Source organism: Amborella trichopoda, chromosome 1 (assembly GCF_054954075.1).
Source record: "Amborella trichopoda isolate Santa Cruz 75 chromosome 1, AtrichopodaSantaCruz75HAP2 v2.0, whole genome shotgun sequence".
NCBI lineage: Eukaryota > Viridiplantae > Streptophyta > Magnoliopsida > Amborellales > Amborellaceae > Amborella > Amborella trichopoda.
This window is the reverse complement of record NC_142336.1, coordinates 48667776-48681215: the sequence shown is the minus strand read 5'-3', so window position 1 is coordinate 48681215 and position 13440 is coordinate 48667776. Positions and strand designations below refer to the sequence as shown.

At 36.2% G+C, this 13440-nt stretch overlaps 1 protein-coding gene across 3 annotated transcripts; it reads right to left on the bottom strand.

Annotated features, from left to right (window-relative positions):
• Positions 1-2833: 2833 nt before the first annotated feature.
• Positions 2834-10264, bottom strand: LOC18442375 (Cytochrome b561/ferric reductase transmembrane with DOMON related domain-containing protein). Of its 3 annotated transcripts, none has more exons than XM_006852594.4 (5): positions 10075-10264; positions 7476-7872; positions 5645-5931; positions 3777-4095; positions 2834-3298 (listed from the first exon to the last, which is right to left on the bottom strand). In XM_006852594.4, the coding sequence occupies exons 1-4, from the start codon at positions 10255-10257 to the stop codon at positions 3814-3816; spliced, it is 1149 nt and encodes a 382-aa protein (XP_006852656.1). In that variant the 5' UTR covers positions 10258-10264; the 3' UTR covers positions 2834-3298; positions 3777-3813. The 3 variants fall into 3 exon arrangements, with proteins under 3 accessions (XP_006852656.1, XP_088726038.1, XP_020527779.1); XM_088869912.1 differs by having other exon boundaries at positions 2834-3291; XM_020672120.2 differs by having other exon boundaries at positions 2834-3247.
• Positions 10265-13440: the final 3176 nt, after the last annotated feature.

The window sequence follows — 13440 nt, the reverse complement described above, 5'->3', positions numbered from 1 at the left end:
TGTAAAATCAGATTTTGACCTATTTTATAGAGAGTATCTATGAAATAGTTTTTGTGATATTTGTTATAGGTGTTGATATTTGTCTATTAATAAAACAAATAAAAGAAGAAAATAAATGTCCAAAAATTGATCATGCGAAAAGTATATCACATAAGTTTAAATGAACTTCCAACTAATTACATGAGATAATCTGTGAGTTAGCAATCAATGTCAACTGTAACGTGCATGTGTTTCTCTCCTTTTCACATCAGGTCTCCTTTTCACATCAGGTCTTGTGCTTGATTTTGAAATTTTGGCTTGGGTTTGAGTGGTTAACTGCCGACATTTAGCAGTGTTACATGATTCTTACTGCTGAACTACAAAAAAAAAAAAACAATAAATCTTGCGCGTGATTTCTCATCAAATAGAACTCCTACATAACAATTCATTACTTCATCAAAGGAATTCTTACATGAATAAATGCAGGGGACCTCCAGCTTCTTGAAAAGTGTTGTTTTTGTTTAAGCATTCAGTGTAATAAAATATATAATAATAATAATGGAAAGTCAACAAATTAATCACAGTGATTATCTCTAATAAGTACATATGAATTAAAATTAATCACATAAAAATGCTTTATTAATGTCCTTTGCAAACACAGATGCTTCATTTCTTCTGTCCTTATTTCCTTTTATCTTCTATTTTACTTCATTTAAGTCTCATGCTCAGTTACTCCTTGAAAAGCTGTTGAGCGGTCCAAGGCTTGGGAATCATTTGAGCAGTTGATGCTTCGCAAAATTAATAAATAATTAGAGGAAAAACCGTAAAGAAAACTGGGGAATAGTGTTCCAGCATCGATGGATCAGGGGCTGATGCCTCAACATAAACATTCCACCCTCTATTCCACTGTTAACATGTCACCCAAAAAAATAAAAAAAGAAAGAAATAAAAAGATAAAGGAAACGGGTCATGTCGTTTTAGTTGATTCTATAGCTTGTTCTGTGGCCTCTTTCGATTGATTCAACAAGTGAGATCAATCACGGAGCTTGGTAGGACCCTCCAGATGGAACTCAACTCAAAGTTCTCAACATATTGAATGGATTTTGAATCACTTGAATGAAGGTTCAAGGCATTCATTGAATGGTAAGAGAAGGCTCTTTGATTTTTCTTGTTCTTTTTGTTTGGGTAGGTGTTTGGTTGGATTTGAACTTCCCAGTCCCTTGGTGGCAGCTCAAGTATCTTTGTCCTGGTCACAATGGACAGAGTTCCTTGTATGAACAGCTTACTGCAATGTCTTTGAACTTACATCCTCAGTACAATCACTTCTGAGAAAGTTTGTCATTTTTGAAGTTTGAAAGCTAATAATTCATTTATGAAAGCTTCCAAAATGCATTCCTGCGCATTACGAGTGAGGTGTTGGTTTGCAAACACTCAATCTCATTCCAGCAGCAACGCAAAATGCTGCTAAATTGAAAGGGATCCCGACCTCTCTTTTTCTCTGCTGTATGGAGCACAATCTTGTACTGCAGCTAAACTGTTCCTCTCCTTAACCAAACTGATCAATGACATTTCGTAGATTTTCATGCTTCATTTAAGTGGACCATTTTACATACATTCATTCACTGGAATGGGATGGGCGTATCTTGAATATATAGATCTTAGATATATACACTTATGTGTAGATTTTCATGCTTCACTTAAGTGGAGCATTTTACTTACATTCGTTCACTGGAATGGGATGGTGTATGTTGAATATATAGATCTTAGATATATACATTTATGTGGGGCATTTTGTTCCGCATAACGCACATTCAATGCTTCATCAAGGTTGATGCTAAATCCTTGAATGTATTTCAGCCAACCAAAACATCTCGCTGGAGAGCTACTGCTCATTTTGCCCCTGAAAACAACACCAATTACACCCGTCCAAAACTAAGTTGTACTTTAAGGGCAAGGATAATTTAGGCCCACAGCTTTTGGAATATGCTTTTACAGTGCTCAATAATGGCACAACAGAGCATTACACACGCACAAACCCCTAAAATAGATGACCATTCAGTGACAATGATATGTATATATTCAGGTCTGTATGCATTGCACATGTATAACCTATCCGAATTAGTTGGGAAAAAGACTTTGACGGCGACAATGATGACGCATTGCACATGTATGTGCATTATAGTTTTAAGACGGAAAAGGATTTTGATGAGTCAACCAATGCATATGTTCCCATTAGTTTTCGGGGGTTTTAGTTTTTGAAACACATCCTATATCACTGCAGACCCATCTTTGTCTTCGATCCATTAATTTGGAGCTCCAAAAATTAGCATAGATGGGGTGATCTTTGAAGAAATTAAATGAATGTTCTAAACTCTACAGAAATGAATACAAGACGGAGCATTTTTAAAACTAAGAAGTTATTTACGTTTCCATGATCATGATCATGCTGCTGGTCGAGATGATATACATTTGATACTTTGGATCCTTAGTCCATCTCCTACACGGATTTTGGAGGTGGATGCATGACACACTTCATAGGAATATCTGGGACTCTAAAAATAGCATAAATTGGGTGATCTTTAAAGGAACTAAATGAATGGTTTTAAAAAATGAATACAAGATGGACCATTTTTAAACTCAGAATTTATACTTTCCATATTCACAATCATGATGCTGGTCGATATGATATACATTTGAAGATTTTGATCGTTGGTCCATCTCCAGCCTGGATTTTGGAGGTGCATGCACTTCATGAGCTCTATCTAGGATGCACCTAAACTCTACCCATGAACTTATATGAATGTCATATTATGTATGAAGTACTTATCATAAAAAAGAAGCAGAGGGACAGACATTTGAAATAGAAGTTGTATTGAGCAAATTGCATTCATCAAGTATTAGCGCTGACTTGTGGCATGTAACTCACAAATTGTGTGAACAACTGAACACACTTCTATAAATGTCTCTCTTTGAGTGTGGATAGGGTGGCAATGAAACTAGATAACTTCACAAAGCAAAACTTCGACAATGAATAAAAAGGACTCTCAACTATGAACACCAGTGAATGGCCTTCGAAATCATCTCCCACATTCCTTTATGAATCCAAATAAATTACATTCTCGGATGGCCACCACATTCTTAAGGATTTATCCACCATTCCACAATATCAAGGCATGGGCCCTCTCAGTCACAGCCGGGGCATTTTAGTCATCTCCGGAAAATAATGCAGTTTCCACAGCCTCAAAAGCCAAAATCAGTAACTCGCCATCTACATCCAGTTCCAACAAAAACTTGAATCAAATAAGTAGCTCACTGTATCCTGCCAAATCTTCATATTGTTAGAAAATAATGAACATAAAAGTGTAGGAGTAACTGGGTATGTATACCAGCCCAGGACTATGGTACATGGTACATGGTACATGGTACTCCAACGTACATCAAACATGCATACATGCATACCCTTTTAAAGATGCTCAGCAATTAATGACACCCACGTGAATATCCATGTACGCACACTCGAATCAATCTTCAACAATCCATCACTGGGAATGAATAGTGGATGTAGTCTCTGAATACCATGCACCACAGTCCATTGGACTAGAGTATACCAAATAAACTTAAGGATCATCTACTATGAGAACACTACATTCTTGGGACAGTAAATCACACCCTCCAAAGCCATCAGATGTGAAAAATGATGCCTGGGGTTCCTCCACTCAAAGTCAGTTAAAATGCGATTCACTGCTTAAGAGAGGTAGTGCTCTCATTCTATGAATACATAAGAATATGCCCCTCACCTTTTATCCTCACAATAACTGAAATTCGCATCCATGGTTAACCATGAGTTGAGTGCATTTGGAAGGCAGGACTAGGATCTGGTTTCGTGGACCCTTTGAGACACTTCATCAGCTCCAAAATAATGACTGTAATTAATATGAAGGCACTATTGATTCCATAACCAACTTTCCAGCTCTTTTCACCCCCCCCAACTTGGATACCAAGAAGAATATTCACAGCCCCAAAAAAGAGGGCGAACCTTCCAGACCAGTGGTGATACCAGTTCCAATACTTGCGAACCTTTGCCTCTTTTTGTGGCCTGATAAAGAAGGCCATCACCTAAGGCATTGATGATTAGAAAATTGTCAGAATTCAGTGTACTAGAGGGTAAGGGCCTAGAAACTTTTGAAGGATTACACTTTTATCAAAAAAAAAAAAAAAAATTCTCCAAAACTTTTGAAGGGGTAATAATCCTAAACATGCATGGGAAACGAACCAAAAGAATATGGCAGCCCTGTTTAACATCAAGGTGCAAGGGATAAAGAAAAATTATAGGAATAACCAAATTAGAGTGGTCTCGAATAAAAATAGAAAAGGCAAGCAAACTATCCCATAGAATTCCGTATAAAAATTCAAATTTAGGAAAAAAAGGAGAATTAATCACTCTTTCTTTTTGGTTTCCTTTATATGTGTTTACGCTTTTTTTCCTTGTCACTTTTTACTCTTTCCTCATGTTTACATCTTATTTATTTCAATGCGCCAACTCTCTCTTTTCTTCTTCTTTGTGTTTCATTTATCTTTATATCGTCTTGCAAACCCTATATTTCCTTTTCAGACTGTTAGATTTGTTCTTTGTAATATTTCATTTTCCTTCTTTTAACCCAATCCATATACCTCAAATGGACCTTAACCTCAACTTTTTTCTTGAACAGAATGTCATACATGACATAACAAACATTATTGGTGTACAATTTTGTATTCACCAGAAATTGTAAAAACTTTTGCCCACTGATAAAAGGTTAACTTTCAAAAAAGTGTTTGTAGTTTATTTATTCATTTTTCTTTCTTTCTTTCTTTGTTAATTTTCCTTTTTATGGATTCCATTCCATTTATTTGTAACAGTTAAAGGGTTATTTTAGGCCACACTAAGAACTTAGAATTTCCTACTCCAAAATTAGATAATATATTTTAGGGATGCTATTTTTGTCATTTAAGAATCCCTCCAAAGTCAATTTCAAAATTTAAAGGATTCCTTTGACTTTGTTAACCAATTTTGAATTTTGGAAACAATTTAATATTACAAATATGCCCTTCTCAAAAAATTTCAAAGGCCGGACAAAGGAGTAGGGTTAGGTAGGCAGCCAACATAAAACTTTACCACGTCTTTTCATGAAACCCGAGGGGTATTTTGTAGTCCTCCAAAATCAACTTCAAGTTTACAAAGATTTCTTTAACTTCTTGAATAACGAATGTATCCCTACTCAAAAATTTTAAATGAGTTATTGCTAATGTAAATTTTAGATGTATAAGGGTATTTTTGTAAAATATTTTGCAATAAGAAATTCAAAGTTCAACATTAGAGTGGTGTAGCCATGACTAAACCCACATGTAGTCTTTTTTTTCTTTTTCCTCTTTTTTTGCTGTTTCTCATATTTTCATAATGCAGGATATTTCAATTTATAATGTGTTTTCATTTTTCTAAACAACCCCACCCCCCCAAACAACAAAAAAAAAACCACAAAAAAAGAAAAATTAAATTTTCATATCATGCGCATGCTACCAACTAGTTTGTTTGAAACACTGAACTAAAACCAACCCAGTGAAAGAAATACAATGAAAATTATTGTAGAAACATATAACAAAAATACGATATGCTAAGCTTACCAACCTGAAGAATACCCAGAACAAAGACAAATATCCCCAAGCCTCTGTGCACTACGACATTAGCATTCAACTGATTATATAGAGCAACACCAGCCACCAAACCTGCTAAAGCAAGAACAAATCCCACCAGTTGAAGTATAGAATGGAGATAAAACCAAAGCGGGTCCCACTGCTTACAATATCTCGCAATGATGGCCCCTATGGGCAAGATCATTCCCCATCCAAATATACCCAGTAACCCATGATTCCTTTTCAATTGGCTCGGGTACGAAGATGATACCGACGAGGTACCTATTAAAAAACAATTCTCAAATTTCTAAAGTTGCATAAGCACCATTGTTGCCAATGAAACACATTCAGTGTCCAATTCTTTAAGTTTTCAGATATAGTTTGGCCTTTTCTTTTCAAAAAGAACGAAGGCTCAATTATAAAATCTAGCATAGCATAGAGAAATTGTATGGCCGTGGAAGATGATAACAAAAGGATAAAGGAGATTTACTGATCCTCAGTATCCAGAATCAAGCAGGGTTAAAGTAGTTAGTTCAACCAATGCACCAAATCTTATATGATTTCTCTACCTTGATTTCCTTAAACCACCCCCTAGATTTTCCTAAACCATTATCAGAGTGCATCAAACTTTATCATTGTACCACTAAGATTCAGGCTGTTGAGTGTTTGGACTCCATCCCTTCTGGTTCTTTTAAGGGAAGTTGGTTATATGATTTCAAATAGAGCAACCCTCGGAATATGTCCATGCGAGTATGTATGTGTGCATAAAATGATCAAAATAGCCCTAAGTTCATTTCATAAGATAACTGATGAACAATAAAAAAGAGCCCTAAAGGATGATCACCTTATACCTAAGCAGGTAGACTAATATTTTACTTTTGAGAGAATAAACAGAAATACCAGAGGTAGTAAGTTAAACCAATGCAGCAAATCTTATATGACTTCTCTCCCTCGATTTTTCTAAACCACCACCTGGATTTTTCTATACCATTATTAGAGTGCATCAAACTTTATCATTGTACCACTAAGATTCTGTTGCTGAGTGTTTGGACTCCATCCCCTCTGGTTCTTTTAAGGGAAGTTCGTTATATGATTTGAAATAGAGCAACCCTCGGAATATGTCTATGAGAGTATGTATGTGTGCATAAAATGATCAAATAACCCTAAGTTCATTCCGTAAGATTACTGATAAACAATAAAAAAGAGTTCTAAAGATTGATTACCTCATACTTAAGTTGGTAGACCAATATTTTCTTTTGAGATTTTAAACAGAAATACCAGAACTAGGAAAAGTCAAAAAAACCATATTAAAAATGTAACAGAAAACGGCAGTACCTCTTACTTTCCTATTAGATGCTACCATGCCCATGATCAAGGTCCAAGACAAAGGGATAAACATTGATTACTAAGAAGCACAAATGATCAAAACTGGGAATCACAAGTAGACATGTATTCATCTTCTAAAACAACTACGCACTATAAACGTGCAAACCATGTGCATGCTGTCATCTATTATGATACAAAAAAAAGGCGAAAACATCTTGATTACTAAGAAGCATCAATAACCATAAACTAAGAATCAACATACAAGTAGTCATTCATTCAACTCAAGCAAATGTATGCATATGTTCCTGCATCTCACTAATCATGGCACAAAGAAAAGGTGAGCATGTATTGAGTTACAACAAAACATGATAACTATTACTAGGAATTCACTATACATGTTAAGAATTCATCATCGCGAGTAGATATGCGCCATCAAATATGTGTAAAAGTGCAAACTACACGCATGCATGTCACCAATGATGAAGGCCAAAGGACCAAACCCATGGAGAAGTCGAACGCCACAGTAGTTTCGTCTTCATGCATTGTTAACTTCTCATGAACTGGGTTCCTGCTTCCTAAAGCAAATATGAGTGCCCGTTTCTTAATAGGAGATGTGAGTTTCAATTGAAATGCTAAGTAGATGGTTGCTCCTCGAAGAAGCACAGAAGGGGTAATATCTGAGAGTGTCAGCTCGCCTTGGTTCACTACGACTTCGGATGGGTCTTGACCTCCAAGATAATATTGTTTAATGGCTGCTTTGCCTCCTTTCCGAATCCAGCCCACCATTGCACTAGAACCAACCATCCGTCCATCTTTTGAAAATCCTATACTAACCCAACCATTGGTATATTCTGCAGAGAGTACAATGCTCAAGACATTGTCTTGACTCTGAGAATACTGAAACAGAAAAGGGGAAATAATCAATACAAGAGAGGTGGAATAATCTCAATGTTTAGAAGCAATGGGTGCCTTGAAAAGATGTAGATCTTGTATAATTTATCCTTAATAAAAAAGATCAAGATCAGAAAGCTTGCAACCATAAATCTTGATCTCAATTCTACATAACAATTGTTTCAGATTCAACCTAAAAAAAGCACACAGAGTATATATAAATAGCATTATATGCAAGTTTATCCAAGAAGAAGTAAATGCACATAAGCATTGCTGAGCTGCACCTTTGAGACTAAAGTGTCAAAATGCATGACATAGGTAGTCCCCCCAAGATTTAAGGATAACATTTAATATTGCCCTTTTATTTTGATAGTTAAGAATAATATCAAATAATAATAATCATCATCATCATAGTCTTTCCCAATTAATTGGCGTTGGCTACACGAATCCTGATCCGCCTAGTTTCAAGATTCATGAAGAGTTTTGGCAAAATTTTATGTTGGCTGCCTACCTAACACAACCCAGCCCCTTTAACCGGGCATGGGATGGTTTAAGGGAAAGTTTAAGGTCATCACCCTTCTTAGACCATAAGAAATATCAAATATGAAAGTGAAATACGATGGAAACTTTGAGCAAGGTTTTGTTCTACAAAACAAATCCAGATATAGTGAGAATAACCACCTAAAGGGTAAAAAGGGTAATCTACTAAGATGACTCTAGAGAGATATCAGAGTCTAGTTCTTAAACAAGAAAAGACATCAAAGAGACGAAATGAATGAGAATCCCAACAAACAATGTTACCTAATCCCAGATTCAAATATTTTGAAATATGGATTAACACTAAAGTCATGTTAAACATCGAGAGATGGATAAAATATTCAAATTACCAGTCACATGATTTGGCCACCTTCGATTATCAATATAGACAAGATGAAATGAAAGGAGAAGGCAGGAAATGAAAGGAGAAGATATGCTTGAAAATTCAAACAGTTTTTCTTGGAGCATATAGAGTAAAATAAAGCACCTAAGCTTACTTGAGGCAAAGAACCAGTCATTGCTGGTCGCTTTTCGACACACTTCATATTAGTGATCAAAAGGACAACACAGTTGTTAATATAAAAATAACAAATTAGATATCTTTGATCTTACACAAAGTTAGCACATTGGAAATGCAGATTAAAGATGTGTGTTTATAATGTATTTGTTATTTTTATTTTGTTTTTTTGGAAATGCATAATGTATTGTTATCATGTTGATGTCAGCAAACTTTTATTACAATGCTGTGGACACATCATGACTAAGAGTTTATATTTTGGTACAAAATCCCAAATTTCATAAATATACAACCTTTTAAGATAACCGCCCACAGATGCCTCTTTGATGTACATAATATTAGAGAGATGTATAACATATCTTTTGTAGTAAAGGAACCAAAGATCCATGAATGTCAAAAAAGTATAAATTGATGAAAATGAACGAGGACCAAAAAACAAAACAAACCAACAAAGAACGTAAATAAATAAAGAATCAGATTGAAATGGCATGTATATCATAAAAGAGATCTGTATATTCCATCATCATCATCATCATCATCATCAACATAGCCTTTTTCCAACTATATGGGTCGGCTACACGAATCTTGATATGTCATTATGCTTAAACAAGGGTATATGTCATTATGCTTAAAACGATGTCCTTTTCGGGCTTCCTTTTGCTCTTGTTTAGCCTTTTCCTTAAACCAATTTGTACCTTCTAATAGGTGTTGTATTGGGTGGGTTTATTGTACTAGATCAACGCTGCTGCCAGCCTACTTTCAGCCTACTTCAATCTACTTACTCTCATTTTATCACCTATTAAAACCACACCTAAGTTCTCCCAAATGTATCCCTTTTGAATTCTATCTTTTTATCTTGCTACTCATCCATCTCAACATCCTCATCTCACCAACACTCATCCTACAACAAAGGATCAAAGATTGATAATGCAGAATAAACATGCCGCTTTACGTATTTTCAATATACATTACAGCCACACCACTACACAATCAATAAATAGAAAACCCCAAAAAAAATAAAAGATAATATTTGATGCATTGCTAGTTAACTGAGAAATATGGTATTCATTAGAAAGTTTCCATTCTCAGCTTATTAACAAAATGTAGTGGTTTTCGAGCTTTCACAACCAACAAAAGCAGAGAGAAAGAGATACCCTTAGCAAGAAGGTATTCCACACTGCGCTACACACCAAACCAGAAGCATTGAAGGGGAGAGAAAGGGCCCCAAGATCTCCATTGCAATTATCAGTCTGCGCAAACCCAATACTCCCCCTCAAAACCAGAACCAGGCCCAAAACAAGCAGCATTGTGCTCCTCCTCAACACCCTCACTTCCATGAAACCCAAGGAACGAATCTAGGGTCTGTGATGCTAAAATTTGATGTGAGAGAGAAGGTTGCAGTTCTTGGTTGTGGGGTTGTAGTCGCTTAGGTATTAAGTTGCTTGAGAACGAGAATGTATCATGATGGTGATGATGATGGCAAATCATTGTTGCTGATAAAAATGGTTAGAGAGGAAAGAATGGTTAGAGAGAGAAAGAGAAAGACATGAGTAATGTGTCACTGGCACATTTTGAATAGCAGGGAGAGAAGAAGGGGAAATTGTTTAAGAGAGGTGGAGTCTTCCTCAGGGAATGAAAAAGAAACCATTTATATGACATTAACGGGATACCCGCTCAGTTGGTAGCTGTTAGAGAGAGAGCAGTCCCCTTTATAATTTGGTTTTCCGTTTCATAATTTGCTTGCACTCATGGACTCCACTCACTCTCTCTCTCTCTCTCTCTCTCTCTCTCTCACACACACACACTCACACAATAAGTAGTTTCGGAACTCCCTTCCAATCCCCGGCGCCCTTTCACCCTAACCCAATGTTTTACGGAGTGTTCGTAAAATTGAACTAGAATAATTAATTGGTTTTGGGGTTGAGAGCGGTTTGAATCGGAATTGAACTAACCAAGGCGTTTAACCGGACTGGATTAAAAAAAAAAGTAAAAAGAAATCCAAAAAAATAAAAAAAAAAATAGAAAAACTCATATTAAGTGTATACTATTATATTACATACATTTATCCTATAAAAAAAAAATTAAAACAACTTTTATATAATTTAATATTTGAATACTATGAAATATGCAACACAATTTATAATTTCACATTAATTCAATTAATAAAATTACAAAGTCCAACTAACAATGGTTAGTAGTAATGAGAGTGGCGAGGGGGATCATGGTATTGTTGTGTTTCACTATTACGTTTGACAGGGCGAAAAATATGAGTACGGCTTGGAGGAGTCTGTAATGCCGCAGTTGTGCCCCATCGCCAATCAAGAACATTTCTCGTGATACTCCCTTGGCCAAAATCTCCTAGATTCGTCCAACTTTCATGCTCTCCCCCCCCTTGTTTTGTGTTACTCCCACCCTGTTCTGTGTTATGGCCCTTAACAGCTTCAATGTTATTATCATCATGAATAACCCAGTTACGATGACGGCTACGGCTTCGTCTCTCCCTTGTCGAGTCACTTTTACGCCTTGATGCCTCGACTTCCTCCCGATCAATCTCATTAAATCTTGTTGTTCATCAAACACTGCATGATGTTGTGTCCCTTCACATTCCTGGATGACTGGTTCTAGCCAGGTGTTTTTCATTGTCCCATCTATCTCTTCATCATCCTCTGTCTCATTTTCATCCTGTGTATAAATCGTCATCCATGTCCATTGCCATGTCTCCTCCATTGGATGTTGCAACATCTAAATTATCATTCATATCCACAACTACCCCACTAAGAAAATCTTGATCTAGTAGTGGGGTCCTTAGTGATACCCACTCATCAGCGAGATCTCTCTAGAAGATGTAATCAAGGTTGATCGACGTGCAGTCTGTGGGAGTCCTCCTTATATGTCTCTCTCTCAATTTCAAATTGTAATGAACGTATACCAAGTTGTGCAATGTCTGAGTCTTTAACCTATTCTTCCTCGGGGCGTGTATCCACTGAAATGTACTCCAGTTTCTCTCACAACCCGAGGCAGCACATATTTGACTCAAAATTCTAATTGCAATCTTTTGTAATTGCTTTGTTTGAATTCCATGTATCGTCCACCATTGTGCTGACACAGATAGACATATAATTACTTAACAATAGAAAAGAAATTGATTTTTTTAAAAAAAACCACAAATAGTATTGTACTAAAATATTGTAAGTTTTAACTTAAAACTGACATGGGTGCAATTTTTCAGTTGTTTTTTTGGCATTGTTGTATGCAAATTCCTCTTTTTTTTTCCATATACATGATAAGCTAGAAATAACAACATGCGTATACAAGAAATTAGTACTACATAGAAATGCAATTCATTATTCTAAATTGAAATTTTATTACAGACACGTTTTGATTAAGGTTTACCTGCTGCATACACTCCATCTGAGTTTCAATATCAAGCTCAAGCCTATAGATGTAGTTTTTTACCCCCTCCATGATATCTTCATCATCTAAAGTGGCATTGGGGTACAAATTTTGTAGATTAAGAAAAAACCCTGCACATGGTTTGTTATATTATTAACTGCGGTAACTTTACTCGGAGTTCAAAAAGAATTATGAATTGCAATAATGAATCATAAATTACCTGCTGCATGGATATCCCGATGTAGTTGGTCTCTCCACCTACAATCAACGATCTCCAATATCTCTTCCGTCTATATTTTATTCTCAATTATAGCTTCCCTTGCGAGTCTCATTGCATCGAACATAAACCCCATTGCGGGTTTATCATCAAAGTCACTTAATCTCAACACTCGCAATAGAGGTTCATTTACAGAAACAACATTGTTACATCGAGCCCAAAACCTTCGATCGAGAAGGGTGATCTCAACTTGCCTTCCAAGTTGACTCATTGCTGCCCTATCAGTCTGCCATTCATTAGAGCATATCATTAACCTCAATCCTGCCTTATTGACTAATAACGATTGTATCGTAAGAAACGTTGTAGCGAGCCTAGTAGTGGACTCCCTAACAATCTCTCGCATGTAATGCTCCCTCATCAAAGCATGAAGGAACTTGTGATTATATATAAACCTTGTAATCAACTTGCTCTTCAAAATACACGTTTTAACCCTCCTCAGCTTCCCTGTTTCCTTGAGCATCAAATTAACATAATGGGCAGCACAAGGAATCCAATAAAGATTGGGTCTTCTCTCCATTAGCAACAAGCCTGCTTTTCTATAGTTCTCAGCATTATCAATAACTAATTGGACCACATTTTCATGACCAACCTCATCTACAATTTTGTCCAGGTGTGCACATATCAGTCTCCCAGTATGCCTCTTTCTTGATAAATCAATGCTAGAGTGGTAAACAATACCCCTAGGGCAACCTACTTAAAAGTTGACAAGATACCTATGGGACTTGTCCTTCCAACCATCAGTCATGATGGTCACTCCTGTACTTGGCCAACAGACTTTGAACTGTACAATATGCTTATCGGCATCATGAACATCAGCTTCTAAACATGACCATGCAAACTCCGTCGCAGT

Coding starts and splice junctions, on each gene's coding strand:
- LOC18442375 (XM_006852594.4), bottom strand. CDS start 10,257: ATGGAAGTGAGGGTGTTGAGGAGGAGCACAATGCTGCTTGTTTTGGGC. Junction 7,873..10,074: donor GGAATACCTTCTTGCTAAGG/GTATCTCTTTCT, acceptor TTTCTGTTTCAG/TATTCTCAGAGTCAAGACAA. Junction 4,096..5,644: donor TTGTTCTGGGTATTCTTCAG/GTTGGTAAGCTT, acceptor TCAATGCCTTAG/GTGATGGCCTTCTTTATCAG.